The sequence below is a fragment of the Triturus cristatus genome, chromosome 11, assembly GCF_964204655.1.
Source record: "Triturus cristatus chromosome 11, aTriCri1.1, whole genome shotgun sequence".
Taxonomy (NCBI): Eukaryota; Metazoa; Chordata; class Amphibia; order Caudata; family Salamandridae; genus Triturus; species Triturus cristatus.
This window is the reverse complement of record NC_140594.1, coordinates 626,726,938-626,753,019: the sequence shown is the minus strand read 5'-3', so window position 1 is coordinate 626,753,019 and position 26,082 is coordinate 626,726,938. Positions and strand designations below refer to the sequence as shown.

The 26,082-nt window shown below is 45.8% G+C and overlaps 1 protein-coding gene across 1 annotated transcript in view; it reads left to right on the top strand.

The window, feature by feature from the left end:
* KAT6A (lysine acetyltransferase 6A) overlaps positions 1 to 26,082 on the top strand; it is a 1,365,605-nt gene that overhangs the window by 596,424 nt on the left and 743,099 nt on the right. The window contains exon 8 of the mRNA XM_085634070.1: positions 23,916 to 24,028. Coding sequence (XP_085490196.1) covers positions 23,916 to 24,028 — 113 coding nt within the window. The remainder of the gene's footprint in view (positions 1 to 23,915; positions 24,029 to 26,082) is intronic.

Here is a 26,082-nt window from a genome sequence, read left to right as displayed (position 1 = left end):
GCCAAGTACTGCTTCCTCTTTTTGAGAGGCTGCTTCCGCTTATTTTCTTGGGCTTTCTTTTTCTTCTACTTGCAGCACCTTGTAAGGCTATATGTGTTTTAGATTGTCTTGCTCCTGGTTTTTCTCCGTGCTGTTACATTCAGCCTTCATTTCCTGTGTTCGTTCATTTTTACTTTTCATCCTCTCCCCTTCTACTTTTTTTGTGCACTATAACACCACCAGCAGGCCTCAGGTTGTTAGCTTCTTTTTCAACAGTGATTTCAAAATACATTAATTTGCTTCGCATTATCGCTATTAAGTAATCAGTCGTTTAACTTCTATCAAAGTGCTATTTTGGTATGTATTTCTTGAATTATAGGATGTCTTGGGCATTATTAAATTGTTTTATGCAAAAAACTGTGTTATAAATCGGCGTATGTTTTTTTCAATGTGGAAATTACATATTTTTAAGCACTTTTTTGCTTGTTGGGCCTATCATATTGCACTTCCTCCTGTAGCTTAATGTGTTCATTGTAACTAAGTGTTCGAGGCATATGAGCTGCAGATTACACACTTGTGCATAGATCGCCATCTGGTGTTGGGCCCGGATGTTTGCAGTTGTTTTTCCTCTTGGAAAGTCTTTGGAAGTCACGAGGTCGGTGACTCCTCCTTTGGATCGTATTGCGCATGGGCTTCGGCTCCATCCTCAGATTGTTTTTTTCCGCCATCGGGCTCGGATGTGATCTTCGCGCTCCGGTTCCGAACAGCATCCAGTTCGACGATCGACACGCAATCCTCACCCCAACTCGCGGTATTGTTTTCGAACGCGATCTCCCCACTCGACGCGCCTCTCATCGGCAAAAACCTTGTCCACGACGGCCTTCGGGCCCACCCAAGCTCCGGTCCTGGCTAATGGAAAGGGACTCCCTTCAAGAAATGCCCTCGATGTGGGTCCAAGTTCCCCCACACCGATCTCCACGAAGTTTGCAATCTCTGCCTCTCCCCTGAACACGAGGCTCGAGATTGTCCGGCGTGTAAGTCTTTCCGGTCCAAGAAAACCATTAGAGACCGAAGGGCTAGAAGAACCATGGCACACTTGACGACGATTCCGGACGACATCTTCGGGGAAGGCGTCGACGCTCCAGAAGAACACCATACCGACGAGGGATTCGTCAGCGCCTCCGAAGCCGACGATTCAGATGTGGAGGACATCACTCCGGCACAGAGGGTCGTGAGTACTAATCTATCCCCCACACCCTTCCCGGCACCGAAAAAGGCTTCGGTCACGCCTTCGCCTCCGGGCCTAAGCAAGACCAAACACATTGCTTCCCACACCGCACCTTCGGGCCCGGTAAAGAAGCCGATTTAAGCCTTCCTGTGGCTCGGGCTCGAGCTAGCCTACCGTCGGGGCCGATAAACACTCTTCGACACCGAAAAAGAAAATGGTCTCCGCTTTGACACCGAGCCCCGCACCGAAACACTCTGTGTCGAGAACCAGCTCCAGCTCCTCGATGCCCACACCATCTTCCGCACCGACAAAAGCACACAAGGCCACCGGCATCGACACTTCGAAGCCGAAATCCACCTCGGCGCTTACCAATCAATCAGACTTTACCAAGCATAGTTCCGAACAACGAACCCGCGCGGATAAAGCCAAAAAACCAACGGCCCCGACGCCTTCTGCGCCAACAGACCAACCAACATCACTAGAACTTTTTACACCGGATCCATTACAAAGAACACTAACCAAGGATCCTAAAACCGGACATTTGATGCTCTCCATCAAAAAGAGACAGCTAGATAAACCTGCTCCACCTCCAAAGAGGAAGGACTCTGCTACCTCTCCTTTCAGAATACCTTCCCCACCTCCACCGCCTCCTCCACCTTCCCCTCCTCCACCGTCTCCGCCCCCACCTCATCATTCCCCAACACCCTCTCCGGATGATGATGATCACGGGGATCCATATGATGACATAGGAGATGTGCCCCAAAATTTACCTACAGGGGATCCCACTCCCACAGGCTCCCCAGACCCATGGGACGATTATAATATCCCTGACGTCCCTAACGTCCCACAGGATGATCTCTACCCTTCCAGACCTTCCCCACCAGAAGACTCACTGGGGTTCAACCATCTACTACAGAGGGCGGCACACTATCACGGGGTAGATCTCCATACCGACCCCGTGGAGGAGGATTTCCTCCTCGATACGTTTGACACCACACATAGGACTACCTCCATAATGCCTATGCTCAAGGGAGTTATAAAACATGTGCCAGAGGTCTTTAAAGACCCAGTCAGAGCCAGGGTAATTAACCCGCGCATTGAAAAGAAATCTAAATCCGCCCCTACAGATCCCTCCTACATCAGAGGGCCAGCACCACTAGATTCTCTGGTAGTGTCCACAGCACGTAAGAGGGCCAACTCCCAAGCGTCAGACGAAGCACCACCACCTGACAAAGAGTCTAAACTCTTGGACGCATCAGGCATCAGGCAAGCGTACTGCATCTCAAGCTGCCAACATATGGCGTATCGCTAATACACAAGCGCTACTAGCTCGGTATGACAGGGCCCATTATGACGAATTAGAAGCCATAATGCAACATCTCCCTGATAAATACAAACCTAGGGCCAACGAGCTAATTCAGGAGGGCAAAACCATTACTAATACCTCCATACGTTGTGCCCTAGATGCAGCAGACACAGCCTCCAGGGCCATCAATACTAGTGTCCTCCTCCGTCGCCATGCCTGGCTAAGGATCTCAGGTTTTAAACCGGAGGTACAGGCCTCCATCCTCAACCATCCCTTTGACCAGGAACATCTGTTTGGCCCAAAAGTAGATGAGGCCCTAGAAAAGATGAAAAAAGACACGGACACAGCAAAAATCAAGGGGGTTTTACAATCTCACCCTCCCAGGCGCTCCTTTCGCCGCTCTTCCTTTCGGAGCACATCCAGAGGCTACACCTCCGACACCGCTTCCACTTCATATAAGGCCCCTACCCAATACACCTTTACAAGGGGCTACCAAAGAGGCAGCTACAGGGGCAACAATAACAATGGCAGAGGCAAAACAAACACCGCCCGCTCTGCCACCGCACCTACCCAATGACTTCCCTCCACTCCCCCCAGACCATCCCACTCCGGTCGGGGGCAGACTCCAAAATGTCCTCCCTGTCTGGGCCACCAACACCTCAGACAAATGGGTAACACAAATAATTTGGTCAGGCTACTGCCTAGAACTAATACCTACCCCCCAAACATTCCACCCAGACAACGCCCAATGTCACAAGAACATCTAACAATACTAAAGCAGGAGGTAATCTCCCTCCTACAGAAAAGGGCGATAGAACACGTTCCTGCCAACCATCGAAATATGGGGGTCTACTCCCTATATTTTCTCATACCAAAAAGGGACGAGACTCTGCGGCCCATCTTAGACCTCAGGCCCCTAAACAAATACATACACTCAGACTATTTTCACATGGTAACGCTTCAGCAGGTACTTCCACTGCTTCCCCAAAACGACTTCCTGACCACTTTAGACCTGAAAGACGCTTATTTCCACATTCCAGTGCACAACGCTCACAGGAAGTTCCTCAGATTCGTAGTGGACGGCCAACACTACCAATTCAAAGTACTCCCGTTCGGAGTCACAACAGCACCACGTGTATTCACCAAGTGCCTAGCAGTAGTGGCAGCACACCTCAGGAGACAACACATCCATGTCTTCCCATACCTAGACGACTGGCTAATAAAAGCCAGTTCATACAGCCAGTGTGTACAACACACACATGCCACTATCCAGCTACTTCACCAACGGGGCTTCACACTAAACCACGCAAAGTCCCATCTACAACCATCCCACATAAAACAATACCTCGGTGCCACCATAGACACCTCAAAAGCGCTAGCCTACCCCAATCCTGCCTCTACGCGCAAAATTAATGGCACAACACTCCCTTCCAGCTCGAGTGTTTATGCAACTAATAGGGATGATGGCCTCTTGCATCTTCATAGTACCTCACGCAAGACTCCAGATGCGTCCTCTCCAAGAGTGCTTAGCGTGCCAATGGAACCAGGCCCAGGGTCAATTAACAGATCTGGTGTTGGTAGACGGTCGCACCCATCGCTCTCTGCAGTGGTGGACCACCAAAACCTTTCCTCAGGTCGACCGTTCCTGGACCTGGTTCCCCAGATAGTACTAACCACAGACTCATCGCTCTCCGGCTGGGGAGCTCATCTATTACATCTCACCGTGCAGGGCACATTGACACCTCAACACAAGTTACTCCACATCAACCATCTGGAGTTACTAGCAATCTTCTTAGCCCTAAAATCTTTTCAAACACAGATTTCAGGCAAGGCAGTCCTAATCCGCACAGACAACATGACAGCCATGTACTATATTCAAAAACAAGGCGGCACACACTCTCCACAGCTCTCTCAGCTAGCACAGAGCATATGGAGATGGGCCATACCCCAGAAAATCTTTCTCCTAGCTCAGCATGTCCCAGGAGTCCAAAACACTATGGCAGATCTGCTCACCAGACAAACAAAACAAATCCACGAGTGGGAACTCCACCCACAAGTTCTACACCCGTACTTTCAAATGTGGGGGCATCCTCAGATAGACCTCTTCGCCACCTACGAAAACACCAAATGCCCAAGCTTCGCTGCCAGATATCCACACCCATTGTCCAAAGGAAATGCGATATGGATGAACTGGTCAGGCAGATTTGCTTACGCTTTTCCGCCTCTCCCACTCATTCCACTAGTGGTGCGCAAACTACAACAACACTCCCTCACACTAATCCTAGTAGCTCCAACTTGGGCCAGACAACCGTGGTACACCACACTGCTGGAACTATCTGTAGTACCGCACCAAAAATTACGCCTCTCTCCACATCTCTTAAACCAGAACCATAGAGAGATCAGACACCCGGACCCAGCTCAGCTCAACCTTGCGATCTGGCTCCTGAAGTCCTAGAATTCGGTTATCTAAATCTTCCCCCTGACTGTATGAACGTCATCAAGGAAGCTAGGCGACCCACTACTAGAGCGTGCTACGCCGCCAAGTGGAAACGTTTTGTTGTCTATTGTCACAACACCATCAATCCCCTAGACGTCTCCATCCAACACATCATAGGCTACTTACTCCACCTACAAAGGTGTAATCTAGCCTATAAATCCATTCGCCTGCACCTCGCAGCTTTAGCAGCTTACCTATAAAACAGGCAACATCTATCACTTTTTAGAGTACCTGCCATTAAAGCCTTCATGGAAGGCCTTAAAAGAATAATTTCCCCCCAGAGTGCCACCCTCACCTGTGTGGAACCTAAATATCGTTCTCACCAGACTAATGGGGCCTCCCTTCGAACCGTTGCACAAATGTGAACTCCAATTTTTAACCTGGAAAACCGCTTTTCTCGTAGCTATCACTTCCCTCAGAAGGGTCAGTGAGATACAAGTATTTACCATTCAAGAACCTTTCCTACAAATGCACCATAACAAAGTTGTTCTCCGTACCAACCCAAAATTCCTCCCTAAAGTCATTTCTCCTTTTCACCTAAACCAATCTGTAGAACTACCAGTATTCTTCTCGCAACCACAAACTGTTGCAGAAAGAGCTCTCCGCACACTAGATGTCACACAAGCCTTACTCTACTACATCGAGAGAACACAACCTTTCCGTAAGACCAAACAACTGTTTGTCTCTTTCTCTCCACCACACAAGGGCAACCCCATCTCCAAGTCGGGGATAGCTAGGTGGATTGTCAAATGCATTCAGATTTGCTACCACAAAGCAAAACGAATGCTATCCGTTCCCCCTAAACGCCCATTCTACACGTAAAAGAGGGTCTTCAATGGCTTTTCTAGGAAAGATCCCATTAGATGATATCTGCAAAGCAGCTACATGGTCAACACCGCACACTTTCACTAAACACTATTGTGTAGATGTGCAAACTAAGCAACAAGCTAGTGTGGGCCAGGCTGTACTCAAAACATTATTTCAAACCACTGCAACAGATACGGGTGGTCGCCGCTAAGGGTGGGTACTGCTATATAATCTATGCACAAGTGTGTAATCTGCAGCTCATATGCCTCGAACGGAATATGCTACTTACCAGTATGCATCTGTTCTTGGCATGTAGAGCTGCAGATCTACACACGCCCACCCGCCTCCTTTATCTGTTCCAGTTTATCTTATTTAGATACAACACACATGGGCATCTTCACTGTTTATTACTACGCTCCATCATTTCCCTGCTGGCGAAAAACAATCTGAGGATGGAGCCGAAGCCCATGCGCAATACGATCCAACGGAGGAGTCACCGACCTCGTGACTTCCAAAGACTTTCCAAGAGGAAAAACAACTGCAAACTTCCGGGCCCAACACCAGATGGCGATCTATGCACAAGTGTGTAGATCTGCAGCTCTACATGCCAAGAACAGATGCATACTGGTAAGTAGCATATTCCTTACCATACCATACTATACAAAGACATGCTATACTATACAGTGACATACCATACTAAACAATTACAAGATTTGCAATCCCATAACGTACCATTCTATAAGACTAACCATATCATACCACAGTATACAATGACATATCATGCCATACAATAAGACATATCATATTATACTATACTATGACAGGCCATACCATATCATACAATGACAGGCAATACCATACTATACAATGACAGGCCATATCACGCCATACTGTAGAATGAAACCATACATTGACAAGGTATACCATATCATAGTAAGTTATATATAATGACATACCATACCCTACTATAGTATACAATGACAGAACATACCATTCCATACCATATTATACAACAGGCTCTACCATACTATACTATATGACAGCCCATACCATCCCATACTATACAATGACAAACCATACTATGACAAACCATACCAGAAATTGACACTCCACACCATACCATGTCATTCCACATTTACAAGAGCAAGCCCTGCCATACCATACCATACTATACGATTACAGGCCATACCAAATCATACCATAGTACACAATGGCAGGCCTTTTCATACAATAATAAACAGACAGGGCCTAGCATACCATTCACTACAATGACAGGCTATACCACCCATACAATGACAGGCCATGACATACTACATGATGACAGACTATACCACACTTTACAAATGTTATACAGGGAAGTATATTGTGAAAAAAGGTGGTGATACATTGTTTAATGGGCCAAAACAGTGTTGGCAAATAACATTATAAATATGCTATAACTTTTATTAAAGGTTAAAGATGCAGTCAAAGCTAAGACCGTAAAACTGAGCTATTCTGGGAAGCTTCTTTCTAGGGCAGGTCATTATTCTTCCTGCCCTTAGCTGTTAATTGATAGGTATGGTGCACTACACTGAGTTAATCAACACTGTTCTCTGAAGAGAAATATGTGTTGCACGCTATACACAACCTTGCTTTATTGAGTCTTATTTTTACTGAGGCCCATGCCCTTTTTTGTCATGATTTGATTGTTTCTGACCTTCCCTCACTGCTGTAGGTATTGATTTTATTGATTTCTTTGCTGATGCACTTACTGCCCGCTTTACGAACACACTCACTGCTCTTTCCCAATCCATTTACTGCTGTTGGGTGAGGTCTTCAGCTTGAACTTTGTAAGTAATGTCTTGTCCGAGGCATGTGTGGCTGTAAATGCGCACGCTTTTCATACTTCCTAGTTCTGGTGTTGGGTCCAAATGTGTACAAGTTGTTTTTCTTCGAAGAAGTCTTTTGAGTCACTCGACAAGTGACTCATCCTCTTGGTGGTAATGCGCATGAGCATTGTCTCCATTTTTAAATTGTTTTCTTTCTGCCGTCTGGTTCAGGTGTGTTGTGTGGCGCTCCGGTTCGAGACCATCTTGGGCTCACTCGGTTCGCTAATCAAATTCCACCTTCATTGGTATTGTTTTCGATTGTGTTTTCCATACTCCTGTACTGAAAAATAGAAAACCTTTGCTCGTCGGTTCAACGTGCTTCACTGGTGGCCTTCGAGCCTTATCTGTTCGGACCTTCTTTCCTATTTGGGAACAGTCCTCCATCAGGTTTGCAACTTATGTCTGTCCCCAGACCTTTTGGAGGCAGACTGTGAAGCTTGTTGATCCTTCCGATCGAAGAAGACTTTGCGAGACCTTTGGGCACGGAGTCGAGAAATGCAGCGCAGAGAGATGGAGAAAACTCTGGACATCTTTGGACAACAAGATGTCTTACAAGGACACGGAGAGCTTCCGGAGACTTCAGTAGAGGAGGACGAAGCCTTCTCCATTTATGACTTGGGAGCCCTGAAGCTGAACTGCAAATCCAAGACTTTTCTTCCGGACAGCGTACTGTGAGTACACACAGCCCCGTTGCATTGGGAAAGAAATAAAACATTCTCCACCTACATTACGGCTCCCAGGCCACCACTGCCATCAGGCCATGGTAGGCACCCACTGTCTGCTTTGGATGCCCCACCCTTGGAGTCAGCACCGAAAGCTAAGCTGAAAAAAGCCCAATCAGCACTGAGTTGACCTGACTCGGCACTAAGTCAACTATCTGCCTCTTCGGTTCCGAGCATCCGTGTAGCACTGCTTTAAACCTTACCATTTTGGCTCTGACTGCTCCAGTTTCCAAAAAGAAGTCCGTTTCGGCACTGAGACCCAGTAGTATTAAAGCACCCAGAATGGACACAAAATGTAAACTGGCTCCATCAAACCCTATTTACATTAGAGGCCAGCTTCCCCCAGACTGTAGTGGTGTCTAATGCCCATAAAAGGGCTAATTCATAAACATCAGCAGATGCCCCTCCAACTGACAAAGAGTCTAATCTCATTGAGGCTTTAGGGAAATAGGCAGCGGCACAGTCCTCCAATCACTGGTGAATTGCTAACACACAAGCTTTATTGTCACTATACGATAGGGCGCATTGGGATGAGATGGAGGTACTCCGCCACCCTCTTCCTGAAGAATATAAAAAAAGGGGACATGAGATTGTTAATGAGGGCAGATTCATTTCTAACAACACTATCAGGTATACCCTAGATTAAGAAGACTAAGCAGCCAGGGGAAGCAATACCAGTGTACTGTTGAGGAGACTTGCCTGGCTCTGTATATCTAGTTTTAAGTCAGAGGTACAACAAATAATATTCAATGTACCTTTTGATAAGGAGCATCTTTTTGGTCCCCAAGTGAACCAAGCATTAGGGAAGATGAAAAAGGGCATAGCAGTAGCTAAATCTAGGGAGCTATTCAAACCACTGCGTCACATGTTTTTTCTTGTGGTCCCTCTTTCAATCACGGTTCAGAAACAATACTACCTGATGCCTCTACCTTCTCCTATGGGCAGCAACATGAAACCTCCCCCTCATGAGGTTACTATAGAGGCACATATTGGAAGTACAATTCCAATGGTCTTGGAAGACGTGCCTCAACAGGATCTGCACCCTCCCCCTCAAAACAGTGACTCTCTTCTCATTCATTCATTAGTACGCTTTATTTGATTTCAATTAAAATCATAAAAGTATAAAAAGCATTTCAGCATAGAAATTTATATATGTTAAAAACAAACACATACATCATCAAATATTACTATATATAAAACATCATGACTTACAATAAAAAGACATTTAGACAGTAATATTAAAAAACATATATGCATACAGGGATCAGTTAAAACATGATCTAAAACATCATTGTTATCTACAAAATTTTGTACATCTTTCTTGCAAAGATAACTTCCCATAAAAAATTTGACAGCAGCATATATCCAGAGAAGATAAGGTTTGCAACAACAAATATGCTGGACAACATTGTTTGAAATCAAAAGACTTTAGAACTTGAATAATATAGTGCTTCCTCTGTTCTATATACAGTTTACAAAAAAAGCACTATGTGCATAGTACTCTGTTTTGACACTTGGTCACAGGGACAGTTATCGAATTTTTTAGGCCAATCGTTTAAAAAAAAAAAAAATTAATCTGTTTTTATTAACTTTTCAGGTTACATGTACATGAAAGGCAATGTACTCTTATAACTGACCATGTATGAGATCACGTATCAATAATGGAAACATATTTCTGGTACATGAATTTTGAGCATTTCAAGTGTCCATGGGGATCCCGTTGCACCAGAATGCATGCAAGTCCAGTAATCGGCTCATTTCATGAAAATTACAGGTTGCAGTTGAGTGATAGCATAGTTCCATTAGTCCAACACATAAAGTCTTTCAAATGAATCAGTGCGGACTTCTGAACAGATGTCGAGTAATTAAAAAAGTCAGAACCCAACAACCTCAACATAGACCGGTGCTGGTGCAGGTATTCCCACCATCCCTCTGTCCCCCCCTCCCCGCTTCACATTACAGCAGTCAGGCTGTTACTCCCCAACAGTGGCGCCAGCTGCGTTCACCCTTGGTATCTGTTCAAATATTCGTATTCATGTAACACTACGGCCACACATGGGCATGGCCTGTGCTACCTACCCTGGGTCTGGATCCCTCCCCTCGGGTTGTTCCCCCGGGCATTCCTCCTCAGTTCGCTGAAGTGTCTGGGCAATCCCTCCCATTGACCAGCTATGGGCTCCTTCCTCAATCCCAGTGTCTCTTCCTGGCGGATGGCAGTTCCCTCTGCTCTAGCCCGCGCGGAGAGCGAGTGCCTCCATGCCTGTGTATGGAACGGGTCTTGCGCCTTCCACCTCTTGGTCAGAAGTCACTAGCCCCAGATCAAGAAACCGAGATGTTACTTTGGTCACCGGGGTTCTGCGGAAGTGGAGCAGCAGGTAAACAGTCCAGTCAAAGGGTATGTCGCGACCTGTGCTTACGCGCAGTAACTCGCTGATTGTGTGCCAGTATGCATGTCATCTACGGCAACTCCACAGCATGTGGACTAGACCAGCCTCGGGTTCGGCCATCTAGGGCACACTGCATCCATGCAGTGGAAGTACCTATTGATCGCCTCGGGTGTGAGGTATGCCCTATGCACAATGAACAACTGTATTTGTCAGAACCTCCTATTTCTGGGTAAGCGTACTGGGCTCTCCAATACCCGTTCCCAATCCTTTCCTCTAGTTGGCTCTGCAGGTCTAGTTCCCATTTGCGCCAAAGAGGTTCTAGGGTGATCGCCGAGTGTGTGCGTAGTGACACCGCGAACCATCGGATTAGACGCCTGCCTCGCCCCATATCGTGAAGATACTGTATGATAAGGTGCTGGCTGGGTTCTGTGGACATGTCTCCCCATTTAGCGGTCAGGGCCGTAATTAGTGAGTGGTGTGTTAAGAATTGCCCCGGTGGTAATCCCCCATCTTCGACCAGGGTGTCATACGGGATAAGCGCGCCATCGCGATATAGGTCGCCCAGGGTCTGAATGTCCGCGTCCGGCCAGCGTGTGAGTGCGAGAGAGGTGAGTGCCCCCCGTCCCGCTAGGAGAGCCTTCCAGTGGTATTGCCGGTGCGTAGGGGACCAAGGCTCTGGTTAGGAACAGGCTCCTACGATAGCATCTACATGCCACTGCCAGAAGGAGCGGAGTCGGAGTCACAGACTTGGTGGCTGGGTGGAAGAGCGCGAGTATCTGCTCTAGGGAACGTGGGGGTAGTATAGATGCGGTATCTTCCCGACCCTTTAGACCAATCATTCATTACAGGGAAGCTGGTTAAACTTGAAAGATATCCATTCTGAAACGTGCAAGTACAAACCTATGCCTAGGGTTCGGGATAAACTTAAGGTAAGGTTACATATTGTACGTAATCAGCATAGACTGATTTTTTTAGGACTGTGAGTTTCAACAGCTCAGTATTTACCCGGAGTTCTTCAAGGAGCCCCAGGGACTTATTTTTCAGATCTTTCCTACTTATGCCTAATAAAGTATTGGGCTGTTCAAAATACAATGGTTGACCCAAGCCACAACAGAATTGTTTAATATAAACCAGCCATAGGAAATGCTTCACAGAGCTAAGGTTGAGGGAGTCACTAATAACTGTTAGGTTGAGGCCTGTAAATTCTGAAATCCAAATCTTCTGCCATAAAAAGATTGGCTGCATCTTAATTATATCAACAAGAAATGATAGACCCAGTTCTGCAGAGCAAACATAAGAAGAAGCGATTTTAGGTGCAGCAAGAAGATGCCTCAGAAACTCATTTTCTTCTATTTGAAGTGCCTTGCTATTAACACCTGCCCCTTAAGTAGCAATAGGTAGGCATTTTGAATTATAAATCTTTAGCATTTCATGATCAGTTCTTGCCTAGCTTCCTTGAGAAGTTGGATAGGGCCATAACTGATTTCTTACACAAAAGATTCCTAGTCTTGATACATTGAGTCCATTTGCTTTCCTTATCAAACAGTATACCCAGATAGGAAAAGGTAATCGTAGTACTAATTTTCGCATCACATATTTTGATATTGCAGCATTTTACTATTCTACTTCCACAGTTCATAATATAGGTTTTATTTTGATTGACTAGAAGACCCAAGTCTTGCATATAATCAGCAAAGTTTTTGTAGGCCCAATGGAGTTCTTGCCATAAGGACAGTGTTGTCCGCATAGATGAGGGATGGTATGGGTCGATGACCAATTTGTGGGTGAACGTTAGATTTACTAGCCAATTAATTTCTAAGACTGTTTTATAAATAAAGAGAATAAAAAAGGGGCAAGCACGCAGCTCTGCCGCCCTCCTTGCTCTATGAGGAAGGACCTTGTGCACTTCCCCCGGAAACCGTAGCAAACTCTAGCCTTTCTACATGAATATAATTCCCTTAGGATGTGGATTACCGATATCTCCACCCCTAAGTTAGTCAAGATTTCCCACCACTTGCTATGGTTAATGCAATCAAATGCAGATGAAAGATCTACAAAGGCAAGGTAAATATTATCTTTCTTAATGTTGGTATATTTCCTGATTAAGCAACTTGGATTCAATCCCTGTTCTATAGTCCCCACCTCCGGGCAAAAACCATACTGTAGATATGAAAGAATTTAGATTGAATCTGCCCAATTCCGAAGACTGTTGAAGATAGTCCGGCCTGCTATCTTCAGTAATGAGTCAAGTAGAGATATGGGGCGGTAGCACGCAGGATTATGACGGTCCCCTTTTATTTATAGATGGGAACTATAATTGTCTCTGTCCATGTTGGTAAGAAATCTATACTATAGCAGTCACCTAGTACCAAAGTTAATAAGGGACCCCATAATAGTGTGTTAGCTTTGAGAAAGTTTACTGGGATGCTGTCAGGGCCTGGTGCTTTGTCCCCTCTACTGGCATTAATAGCCCTAATGACTTCATCTAAGCTAAGATAAAGGTCAATGCTGCCATAAGGTAAATGTTTAGGTGTAAGAATATTGGTAGTGTGTACTGGGATCACTGTGTCTCAGTAGGTGGAATTGAATATATTCTAGAAAAGTGTTCAATCCATTCTTGTTCTATAATGGTTATGTCTAGTCTAGGGGCCCCCTCATCTATTAGAATTGGTGAGTTGCCTATTTGCCAAAATGCAATATTATGCTTCTCTATCCTTCTAATCATTTAACACCTATCGGTGGCAGACTACAATATTTTTCCACAATTGGCTAAATATAACAGAAGATCCGTGTGTATTGGACATTATCCTACATGGTTATTGTCTGGAGCTCATAAAAACTCCTCCAATCTTTCCACCTCGACGACACAATCTCTAAATAAAACATCAAACTTTGCTCAAACAGGAAATGCAAGCTCTATTACTAAAATGAGCCATAGAGCATGTCTCTCTTCAACAGCAAGGACTAGGAGTGTACTTCCTCTATATTTTCTAATCCCCAAAAAAGAGAAATTACTAAAACCCATCTTATATCTCAGGCCATTAAGTCATTGCACTCTATCAGACAACTTTCATATGGCCAGTCTCCAGGACGTGATCCCACTGCTGCAACAAGGCATTTTTTATGTCTGCACTAAACTTAAGACTCCTATTTTCACATTCCAATACATCCAGCTAATCACAAATACAGTGGATTTTTTGTCGCTGGAAAACATTGCCAATTCAAAGTACTCCCATTCGGAGTCACTGCAGCATCACGGGTGCTTACCAAGTGTCTAGCAGAAGTAGCAGCACATCTTTGCAGACAGAATATTCATCTCTTTCCATATCTGCGCGACTGGCTTATCAGTACACACTCAAATTACTCTCCGTCTTCTTCATCGGCTGGGATATACAGTCAATATAGAAAGAATCACACCTTCAACCATTACAAATCCAACTACTTTTGGGAGCTATACTCAACGCACGCTTGGATCAAGCATTCCCAAATCCAACCAGGATTCAAAATATTCAAATATTGTCACAACAGTTTTAACCTAATCAACAAATAACAGTTAAGAAAGTTATGCATCTCTCAGTCATTATGGCATCTTGCAGCGGGCGCAAAAGCACCACATGCTCGACTAAATATGCGCCCGCTGCAAGAATGTCTGGCACACCAATGGTCCGGCACAGTGTCATTTACAAGATCTAGTGTTAGTATACAGCTGTACTTAGCGCTCTCTGCAGTGATGGAACACACAAACCTGTCAGAAGGGCGGCCATTTCTCCATCCTGTTCCCCAGATCATTCTACAGCAGATGCATCCATTCTCACAGTGCAGGTTCTCTAGGATGCCAAACACCAGAGTCTCCACATCAACTATGAGCTTCAAGCTGTTCACCTAGCATTGAAAGCGTTTCTGACTCATCTGGTAGGCAAAGTCGTCTTGATCCGGATGGACAACATGACAGTTATGTACTATTTACAAAAACGGGGGCGGGTCACACTCTAGAGCTATCACACCTATCTAAGACAATTTGAAGTTGGGCAATACGTCACAACATCCATCTGTTAGCTGAACACCTCCCAGGGATGGACAACCACTTTGCCGACCTCCTCAGGCTGTGGCAACAAGTCCACGAGTGGAAGTTCCACCCTCAAATCCTCCTCCCCATCTTCCACAACTGGGGATTTCCACAAATAGACCTTTTTGCAACCGTAAACAATGCAAAATGCCCACACTAAGCCTCCAGGCTTCCGCAACCACAACCACTATCAAAAGCCAATGCTATATGGATGAACTAGTCAGGGATATTTGCCTATGCTTTTTCACCTCTCCCACTTCTTCTGTTTGTGGTTCGGAGACTCCGGCAAACATCTCTCATCCTCGTTCTAGTAGCTCCCACTTGGGCTCGATTCACTACACTACAGTACTCGAACTCTCAGTAGCTTCCTCTCAAAATGGACCTTCTCACTCAGTACCATGGAGAAATCACACACCCAAATACAAAGGAGCTCATCCTTGCGAGTTGGCTTCTGAAATCATAGAATTTTGATATTTTAATCTCCCACCTGTATGTATTTTCAAAGAAGCCTAAAACTAGAGCTTGTTAAGCAGTGTAGTGGAAACAATTTGTCTTCTACTGTTGCATTAAACATACCATTAAACATACATATCTGATGCAAGTGTGCAAAACATTGTTTGCTACCTTCTTCATTTACAAACAACAGGCCTTGCCTACAGATCCATAAGTTTAAATTTAGCAGCAGTTGCTGCCTTTATGCAGAACAGACATCTGTCTTTGTTCAAAGTACCAGTTATTAAAGCATTCATGGAAGGCCTTGAAAGAATAATTCCCCCCCAGAGTCCTACCTGCATGGAATTTTAATATTATACTTACCAGACTCATGGGTCCACCGTTTGAACCAGTATATGAATGTCCTCTCCAATTTGTGTCTTGGAAAATTGCGTTCTTAATAGCCATTACCTCACTTAGGTGTGTAAGTGAGCTCCAGGCTTTAACATTCGAAGAACCTTTCTTACAACTATACAAAGATAGTGAGTGGTTTTTAGAACCAACCATACATTTCTTCCAAATATTTAATCTTTTCCCCTCAATCAATCAGTTGAGTTACCGGTTTTCTTCCCACAGCCAGATTCGGTTACAGGGAGGGCTCTTCATACATTAGATGCTAAAAGAGCTCTAATGTAATATATTGACACAACTACAGAATTTTGAAAAATTAAACAATCGTTTGTCGCATTTTCACCCCCTCACAAAGGAAATCCCATGTCCAAGTCGGGCATTTCTTGATGGATATGTAAATGCATTCAGATATGCTGTGCTAAAGCTTAAGGAACTTGGTTTTACACCCCCTCTAGCACATTGTACTCGCAAAATAGGGGCTTCCATGGGCAATATCCCAATAGCAGACATTTATAGGGCAGCTACATTGTTGACACACTTTGACCAAACATTATTTTGTAGATTTATTAGAACACCAACAATCCCATGTAGGGTAGGCAGTGCTATGCACTCTCTTTCAAAGAACTGCAACACCCACAGGTTAGCCACCACTTTGGGAGAAGGGCTGCTTTACAGTCTGCACAGAGCATGTGAATCTACAGGCACAGATTCCTTGAACGAATTATGTTACCTGTTAGCATCTGTTTGTTGGCATGTAGAGCTGTAGATTTACCTGCGCCCATTCTCCTCCCCGTACACTTCTGGCCATTGCAGTTTCTTTACATTAATTTATGTGCATGGACATCTCTTTACTGATACTTACTTTCACTCCATTCTCAACCACCTGCGGGAAAACAGTTTAACTTCAGAGTTGATGCCCATGCACATGACCACCAAGAGAAGGAATCACTTGTTGCGCGTCTCGAAAGACTTCTTCAAAGCAAAACAACTTGAACACATCCGGATCCAACATTGGATGGACAGGTAAGCAGAGCATGTGAGTCTACATCACTACATGCCATGAACAGATGCTTTTAAGGGTAAGTAAAATAATACATCTCACTCTCACTGGACTTTTTATTTATCCTTCCTGCACTCTTGATATTCTTGGTTCGCTCTTTGGATGCTGCCTGCTTTGTCTATTGGTGTTGGATCCTTTCTATTCTTTCATTTGATGTGTCCTGCTCTACTGACTTTCACTCCTGTCCATTGACATGTTGAATGCTCTCTACTAATGCTCGTTTTCCTTATTGATGCGGTCAGTGCGCTCTATACTGACACTCTTTTTTTTTTTTTTTTTTTTGAAAAACCTTTATTGACACAGCAGTTATGTACAGTCACGGGCCTACAACCTCCGAGGCCGGCCGCTAGTATGCAAAAGGGAAACACAGTACAGCCAACAAATGAGCAACCTACACGGGAGGGTGGCCAACAGGCCCACAACTAGACTCCATCCAACAAGAAGGTTTTGAATGAACATTTTATGAAAAAGAAACAACAAAACAAAACTAAAACCAGGCATGGAAACTACATAAGCAGGAACTTGCTCTCACATGGGGGGGGGGGGCAGCCGCCACTCAGCGGCACTATAGGCAAAAGTTAGTATTAGGTGAGGTAGGAGGGGGGGCAGGGAAAAACCCAAGTACCAATTCCAGGAAGGAACAGGAATAGCCGAGCTAAGGGGACAGAGCTACATCGGAAGCGATCACCAGGGGGGGCGTGCATATATCTCCGCGGTAAGAATTCCACGGACCCCACATCTTGTTCCATTTTTTGGGTTTGCCTCTAGCAACATACACGGTTTTCTCCCGGAACATGCACCAATCCATGTTTTCTTTCCATTTTATATACTGACACTCTTTATCTTCATAGGCATATTGTACTCATTCCAAGTCTCATTTTTTTCCCTCAATGTTCAACCCCATTATCCCACTTCTGATGATATGTCAGTTTCCCTCAGATATTGTGTTCTCTGACTTGTGTGTTCGTAGCATATACTCGGGGGAGTTACTCTCTATCTATTATCTTTCCGATTAGGATTGTCAGTCTGCTATAATTAATTAAGAACGACGAGTCCCTGGAACTGGGACCTGAACTAATAATGTGATGTCCTGTAGCTTTGAACTCCTGCTTATCTATGTTCACGGAAGAATCTTGTTAGTGTGGCCGGTGTAAGGCTCTTTCCTCTCATTTCGCCAAGCAATATATGTCTTGTTCCCAGGTTGCCAGTCTGGGGCCTCTTGGAAACTTCCAGTCCATAGCCACTCATCTGCATGCTAGGACAAGTGCCAGGTCTATTAACTATGAGCCCACCATTTTTTTTTGTGGTCATGGAAAGAGTCCCAACAGAAATTCCCCTACAGTGTCCGGCAGGTTTCTGGCCAATGTCTTATTTATTTGGGTTAATACTGCGTCCGAATAGTCTCGCAGCTCTGTACATCCCCAAGTCATATGATGAATAAACTCCACTCCTGCTGTCCACATCTGGGGCACTCTCGCATTTCTCCGGCATACATGACATTTAGGCGATGTGGGGTGAGGTATGCCATGTGTACATAATTACACTGAATGAGTTTTAGCGCATTGTTTCTAGACATTTTCTCTGCACTGTGGAGTATCTTGGCCCACTCTGTCTTCCAGTGCTCTGCCTAGTGCTACGCTTCACCTGGCCCTGGTCTTCTCTAGGGGCGTCCTTACCATCCCTGTCAAAGCTCTGTAGTGCCACTTTACAAGGTGGTTCACCGAGCCAAGTGTGGTCAGGACTTGTAGCGTGTCGTGCATCTGCGGTTCTCTCTGGTTTGTGCCCCACAATTCTTTAAATGTCGTCACTAATGAGTGATAGGTGAGAAACTGACCTCCTGGTAGCCCGCATTGGTCCAGGAAATCCTCTAGTGGGATCAATTTGTTTTCCTGATAAAAATTGCCCACCTTCTTAATTACTGCCTCTGTCCAGTCCATCAATTGTGACTCTGGGTAAAGTGCAGGCGGTGTCCCATGTGGGATCCCAACCACGGGAAGGCCTAGGGCATACAGCATCTGGCCAGTTGACCGCTTCTGGAACCGCCTCTTAACAGTAGAGCACCCCTCGTAGTAGCACTCTTGAATGTGGAACCTCTATATTGGGGTATGGAAGTGTAGCTATTAATTGTCTCTGGGGGGCCTTGTGTGTTGTATTTGTTAACAATTCCAGATCCTGTTCATCCACCCATTTAGCCAGCCATTGCAGCTGCGCTGCAAGATAGTACAGCTGGAAATCTGGAACTCCCAGACCTCCTTCTTCCGGGACTCGCTGTAGGACGGCCAGAAAGACCCTGTTCCGTTCACCGTCCCATACCAGTTTGCGTGCCATCTTGTTTAGGCTTGCAAACTACTACACTGAAATTTATGCTGGTAGATAGACAAAATAGTAAAGCAAGTGGGGGAGCATAATCATTTTAGTCAGCACCATCCTCGCCATCCTGGGCAACTTCAGGGAGCGCCAGGAAGGAATCACCGTCCCAAACGTTCTTATTCAGGTTTTAGATTTCCCTCCTTTAGATTTACAAAGTCGTGATACACCTGAATTCCGAGATATTTAAAAGTGCGGGGTGCCCAGTTCAAGCCTATGAGAAGGTCCTCTAGGATTCCGTCCCCTCTGTTGCTGGAAAAACATAAGGTTTATTTTTATTCAATTTTAGGCCTGCCATTACTGCGTATTGGTCCAGTTGGTCCACCACTCCTCCCCTGTCCCAGATATAGCAATATGTCATCTGCATAGCTCGAGATGATATGTTCTTGATCTCCTAATAGCATTCCATGTGATTCTTCTATTTGTCTGATCAGTTCTGCCAAGGGTTCAATAGCGATGGCAAAACAATAAGGGGGAAAGCGGGCATCCCTGTCTGGTGCCCCTAAAAATGTCATATAGTCCCGATATAACCCCCTCCAGTCTTGACCTGTGCCGTTAGGTGAGAGTACAGTATTTTGACCCATTTAACCCATTTTTCTCCTAGTCCCATTTTAATGATTGCACAGAGAAAGTCCCACCGCGCTGAATCGAAGGCCTTCTTCAGGTCTACTGACATTATCAGTGCCTCCGGGTCCTAGATTCTATCGAGATGGTGCAGGACATGGAAGAGCCTTTGAATATTGGCCGATGTATCCGTTGATGGTATAAACCCACTCTGATCTTTATGTATGAGCAATGTCAAATGTGGTAATATTTGTTGTGCTGAATCCTTACTCAGATTTTTAAAGTCTGTGTTTAGCATTGGCAGGGGTCTAAACTCGGATACTTTTACTCCCACTGTTTTTGTTTTCGGAAGGGGTATCACCAACGCATCTTTAGTGGATGACGGGAGTAGATTGTTCTGCCATGCTTTCGCATACAGTGCCTCTTGTTTGGGGGCTAATGCCTGTGCCATTAGTGAATAAAATTCCGCTGGTAACCCATCTGGTTTCGGACTCTTCCCGGAGGCCATCACACGGAAAGCCTCTTGTATTTCATGAGCCATCACCGGCTCCCTCTGTCTCCCCGGGTCTCGAACTCGTAGTGTCAACGGAGCCAGGTCATTTGCTTGTAGTATTGTGGGGCCTGATACAGTGTCTTAAGATAGGTTTGAAACTCATCATTAATATTTTTATATTGGGGAGGTACAATATTTCTCCTGTTGCTGTCCCAATTTTTGTAATTGGTCTCCTATTTTCTGGTTGGACTAACCACGCCAATAATCTTCCTGCCTTATCCCCCTCTTCATGCACTTTATTATGATAATGGCGCATATAAAGTGTTCTCTGGCGCTCGAGTCCCCTATTATACTCCCGCCTTGTGTTTTCCATCTGCTTGTGGGTATTCTTATCTGCTGATAGGTTGCGTCCCTGTTCATAAAGCAGTGTTTCTAATTTGGTTATCTCCTTCTTCAGGTCTTTCCTCAATCCCTCTGTGGCGCCCAATCAGTGACCCCTTATTACCACCCTGAACGCCTCCCATTCCATAGCTCTAGAAGCGGTCGAGCCCTGATTATATCTGAAATATTCTGCAACCTTGTCTTCTAAAGATTGTCTGAAATAGTAGTCTGGTAACAGTTTCTGGTCTAGGTGCCACATCGGCGTGGGAGTATGTTCTGCCGACGATTAATAGCAAAGAAGTAGGGGATTGTGATCAGAGGAGGTACGACCTAATTATTCTGTGTGTATCATTCAAATCGTCAGCGTGTCTGTGCAATGTTCAAGTCCAGTCGTGTGTGAAGATTATATAAAAGCGAGTAGTTGGAGTAGTCTCGAAACTGCCCATGTTGTAGTCTCATGATGAAATCAAATTTCCCCTGTGTTAGCCAATTCTTAAATCCCCAAGCTAGGTTAGCTACTACTGGGTCGGGTGTTGCTCCCTCCACAGGGGTGTCCACTAATTCCGTGTGTATGATGCTGGGGCCCCTCCTTAATTTACCTACTTCGTTGGTTAATTGTTTGGGTTTAGGTGGTATGGCTATCTTTCCTGTTTGCCATCGGGACCCGCTTCCATTCTACACTGTCACCGCCCCTGGCCGTGACTGCCCTCATGGTTGCGGTGATCCCCCAGTGCCTACTGGGTCTCTGCCGTCCCTCGGATGCTCACAAGTCGGCCATGCTTTCCAGACTAAGCACACATCTCTTACTGGGCTCTTCTTCTCTAGGTGCTGCGTCACCATTACATGCCAGCAGGCCCAGCGTCCTAAGTGCTCTGCTTCGTCATCCCTGGGCTCACCTCTTTATGAGGGTCCGCTCGTCTGGCAGCTCTGGAATGACAAGGGGGGGGTGGGGGGGGGCTGTCCCGTCACGCCCCGCAGCCACACCGCTGCTCGCTCCAAATAAAGCCGCCTTCTAGTCTGGTCGTCTGCCTTCGCCTCAGCCCGCTCCATATGGGTTCACTGCATCGCAGAAAGCCCTCTTCCATCATCTGCTCAGTTTCCAGAGCTCTTCAGGTGGCCCTCCACAGCTTACACAACCTTCTGGCATGCGCTGGCTGCCATCTGTGTTCTTGCGGCCTGCGTTCCTTGCACCTTCGCCGCATCTTAACACTAGGCCCCAGAATCAGAAGCCAGGCCGTGGCCAGAAGGGGCTCCCGATCGCCCCCAATGGCATCCGCAATCATCTCTGCAGAGTCTGGTCGCCTCCCCCATACCGCAGCTCACTTTTCCGCGACAAGTCGCTTGTTTGATGTTCAGTATTTTAGGGCCTTGGCTGGTACGAAGTTCCTTACTGTGCGTCCACTCCGGTCACCATCTTGGGCACACCCCTTCACTGACTGTGTTGATGCTTACTGATATTCTCACAACTCTCTTTACTGAGGATGTATTGCTGCTAATCGTTGAAATCACCATTTACATACTTCCCTTGCTTAAACTCTGTTGTGCTCTTTACTGAAACTTTTTGTGTATTTTTTCTGATAGTGTCTCCTCTTTACTGGCACGCTGTCCCATTAATTTATATTGCAAAACAAGGGAGCCCCGATATTTGAACCTGGGATAGTCAATCGTATTGTGAGGTAGCAGTAGTTCATGTAAGGACAAAAAGGTCCTAAAGCAGCAAGAGCTGTTGATTTACGAAAGTGTTAATCACTCGTCCGGGGCACCAGACAGAGCGGCTGCCCGTCTCTCAACACCGACAGACGAATGCGGTCTAACCCAATTTAAATAACGGTTACACCGACGACGCGGTGCTTTTTCGCCAACTACAAAAGTGTTTATGGATACCGCTGCTGCGGCTGAGTAAGCACGTAGTTTGAGCTCCCGCTGCCTCCAAATACGGCTTAATCAACTTGGCTCCTGAAGGCCCCTGGCATTATTTGCATCAGACGTGCTTTCGGGTCCTAATTCCTTCATGTGACCCTCCATGGTTTATTCCATCTAATTACCGGTTTCATTCAATTACCTGCTTCCTCCGGGTCGCCCAATTCCTCATGCTCACATTTCTTGTCCTGATGATGATCTGAAATCTTTGAGATCGAAACGCCGTCGACCTTTTATACAACAAAAAACTCCTTTACTGATTAAATTTATCGTCAGGAGTTTCTGTTTATGTTGTCAATGCGATGTATATTTTAAATGTCATCTTCACTCGTCAAATCACGCTTTTTTCACTTTCTTGTGAGCACGTGAACTAGATTTCCAAAACCGCTTTGATATATTATTTATAAATAATTTATTATGTCAATGCCCATCTTTGTCCCTCCTTACATTTAGAATCGGTCTACTGTTGCTCCTCCTGGCATTTTTTCAATTAATATGCCTGAGCCCGAGCAACCTTGGCCGATGCCCGGTGGAGCTGTCCTCTGCAGCTATAGAGGAGTTTTGGCTCTGGCTCACCCCTTCTGCCGACAACTACCCAGCCGGACATCTGACATTGTTTTCCTCGTTGCCCCGTTGTGTTTCCTTCCCTCCCCCACATCTCATGTTTTTGTTTTCTCCTATGTCTTTGCTTGAAGCCTGAAATTGATGTAACTGTGTATCCTGTAACGCTCTGACCCTCATGTAAAGCGCTCTGATACCTCCGGGGCTAACCAGCGCTATATAAAACTTTGCAAATAAAATAAATACATAAAATAAATAAAAATAAATATGCCATGAGCTATTTGCTAAGTGATTAACACTTTCTCAAATCAACAGCTCTTGCTGCTTTAGGACCTTTTTGGCCTTACATAAACTACTGGTACTTCACAATACAGTCACATTAATTTAGATATTCTCTCCTATATTTCTTTTATTGACACCCGCTCCCTTGTCTTTCCTGATCCTCTCTTACTCTCTCCCATCTTTTTAATATCACTATCCTTATCTGTTCTCTGAAGTTCCCTCTAATCACTTTTATCTATGCTGCCTCCCTTCTTATTGTTGACGTGCTCTCATCCCTTTAAGCACCTTTCCACTATGGCTTTGTTCACAGCTTTTATTACTGACACTCTCCCACTGGCCGTTTTTCAGATAGTAATGTGTTGCTGTTGGTGTGCCTCTTGTTGGCTGTGTTGAGTGCTTCCTCTTTCACCCGTTGAGTCATTGGTCGGTGGGGCTATCTGTCTGTATATTGATCTGTTCACCTGTCTATATTGGCATTGTCCTGTCAACTGCAACAACCTGTTCTGCGTTTTTTCATGTAAGAACTTTGATCGATCTGTCTGTACGGCCCTTAGCAGATGTTTCTCTTGTTTATTCATCAACAGACAATCATGATGGATGGGATGAGAAGATGGAAGCACAGTTTCATGAAAGCCAAGATCTTGAGATTGCAAAAGAAATTGAAATGTTTGAACATATTCAGGAGCAGGCGTTACAGGTAACTCTACTGTTTTAATTGTGTTGTTATTCACTTTTGTTCATGGCACAGAAAATATGTATAGTGATTGGCGTTGCTGGGTGGGCTGTGGCAGGCGACAATGTGCAGAGGCAAGTAATGGTCGGAGACTGGCGGTCACCAACAGAGAAAATTGATAATAATGGAAAGGTTTTGTACTGAGACGTAAAGGAACATTAAAGATGAATGGTGAGACATGGAGAACTGCTGAACATTGTTGGTGAAAGCATGACCCGCGAGTCAGTTGGTTGGAAGGTTTTGGGAGGTATTGATGTGGAACATTGAAATGTCGAAGGAGTTTTTGGGAGTTAATATTGAACGGCCAGAGCAGGACCATTAATCGACATTACAGGTGCAGTGGGAATGTAGTGGCAGAGGAGAATAAGAGTGTGATAGAAGGGAAGCAGTTAAGTCGGGTGTGTTCTTTTGAGGCATGGCCATGTTGTAAGTCTCCTTCAGAATTGCACTGTTTGAAGTTGACTATAATTTTTGAGTGGCGTAAATGGAGAAGCAACATTGGGGGACTGCTTGTTTGGTGTGATATGACAAGCAAGTTATTTCGTGAGTAGTTTTGTTGACTGTTTGCTTAATTGAGTTGAGAGTGGCCAGTAGGTACACAGAAAGGACCTTGATAATATATTGTAATATTCCAAGTGAACAGTTAAGGAATTGTTGAGTCCAGTACACCTTCCTCCTGCACAGGACAATCTGATAAAGGCGTCTAGCTGCATATTCCTTACCTTTAGACTTCCATGCATCAGGCTGGATCCGGAAGATTTTTCTTAGCAGTACCCCTGCAGGCCAGTAGGTGGCGACTATTAACACCCCGTGACGCCGTCTGCATCGTTTTTGTCGTGATGTCTGCATCATCAATATAACCACCACGCCGGTGCGCTGAATCAGTTCTTTTTCTTTCTGCGCCAGCCAGCGCCGATCCGTTGAAAGGAGCTACCCCCTGTCCATTTTTGACAGACTTTAAAAAAACTTTTGGTCCACTTCTTTTGGTGTGTAGGATGTCTTGAAAGAAGACCTCGGTGTTCAAACCATGTGGCGCCTGTCACCACGCCATGTCTGTCACGGACCCTCACCTAGTCGTACACCGACTGCCAGGCCATGGCGCCCAACGCTTTGAGGGAGCAGTCCCTAAAGCAGCTCACTGCCTGGCATCCGGCACCGCGGCGGTTGCCTTGTTGGTCTCGATCCCGGTCCAGGTTTCGATCGAGAGGAAGCTCAGAGCACCATTCCAGTGAGCCGAAGTCCTCTTTGTCGAAATCGTCAAAGTTCGGAAAGAGGCACCACAAAAAACACAAGAAGCCGAAGTGTGCTTCGACTTCAACCCGCCCGTCTCATGATGCGGCGGGGGGACCTCCACATTCGAGGCCCCGCTCTGCGGAGTGAGTGCCTGGCTCGGCTCCGCGTTTCACCCCTTTTCAGGGTCCGTGAGGAAACCCCGCCCTGCTCAAGAGTTTTACGATGCCATGTGCGCTGTATTTGGGCGGCCTGACCCTTTGGGCCCTGCAGGCTCAGTGGATGGAGGAGTCCCCATGGGTTCCGCACCTCCGCAGCGACCTTCCCCGGTGCTGAGGTCCTCTGTATTGCTGGCGCCTGATACCCGATGGCACGGAAATGGTCGCTACCTGCTGCTTATGGTGGGCCACAAGCACTTTCAATTTGCAGTGCACCCTTTCGGCCTTACGAGCACCCCTCGAGTGTTCCCAAAGGTGATGGCAGTGGTCGCAGCCCATCTGTGGAGATCAGGGGATCCAGTCTTCCCCTATCTCGATGACTGGTTGTTGAAGGCGGGCTTGCCTCAAACATTTTTCTCCCACCTCCAAACTACAGCGAACCTACTGCATTCGCTGGGGTTCACTATCAACGTGCCGAAGTCACACCTGACTCCCTCTCGGACGCTCCCTTTCATTGGAGCGGTTCTGGACACTGTGCAGTTTTAGGCCTATCCTCTTGAACGGCTATGATATAGATGTTTCAGCCTCTGTCCTGGATTTCGGTGAGAATGAGGCTGTTGGGCCTCATGG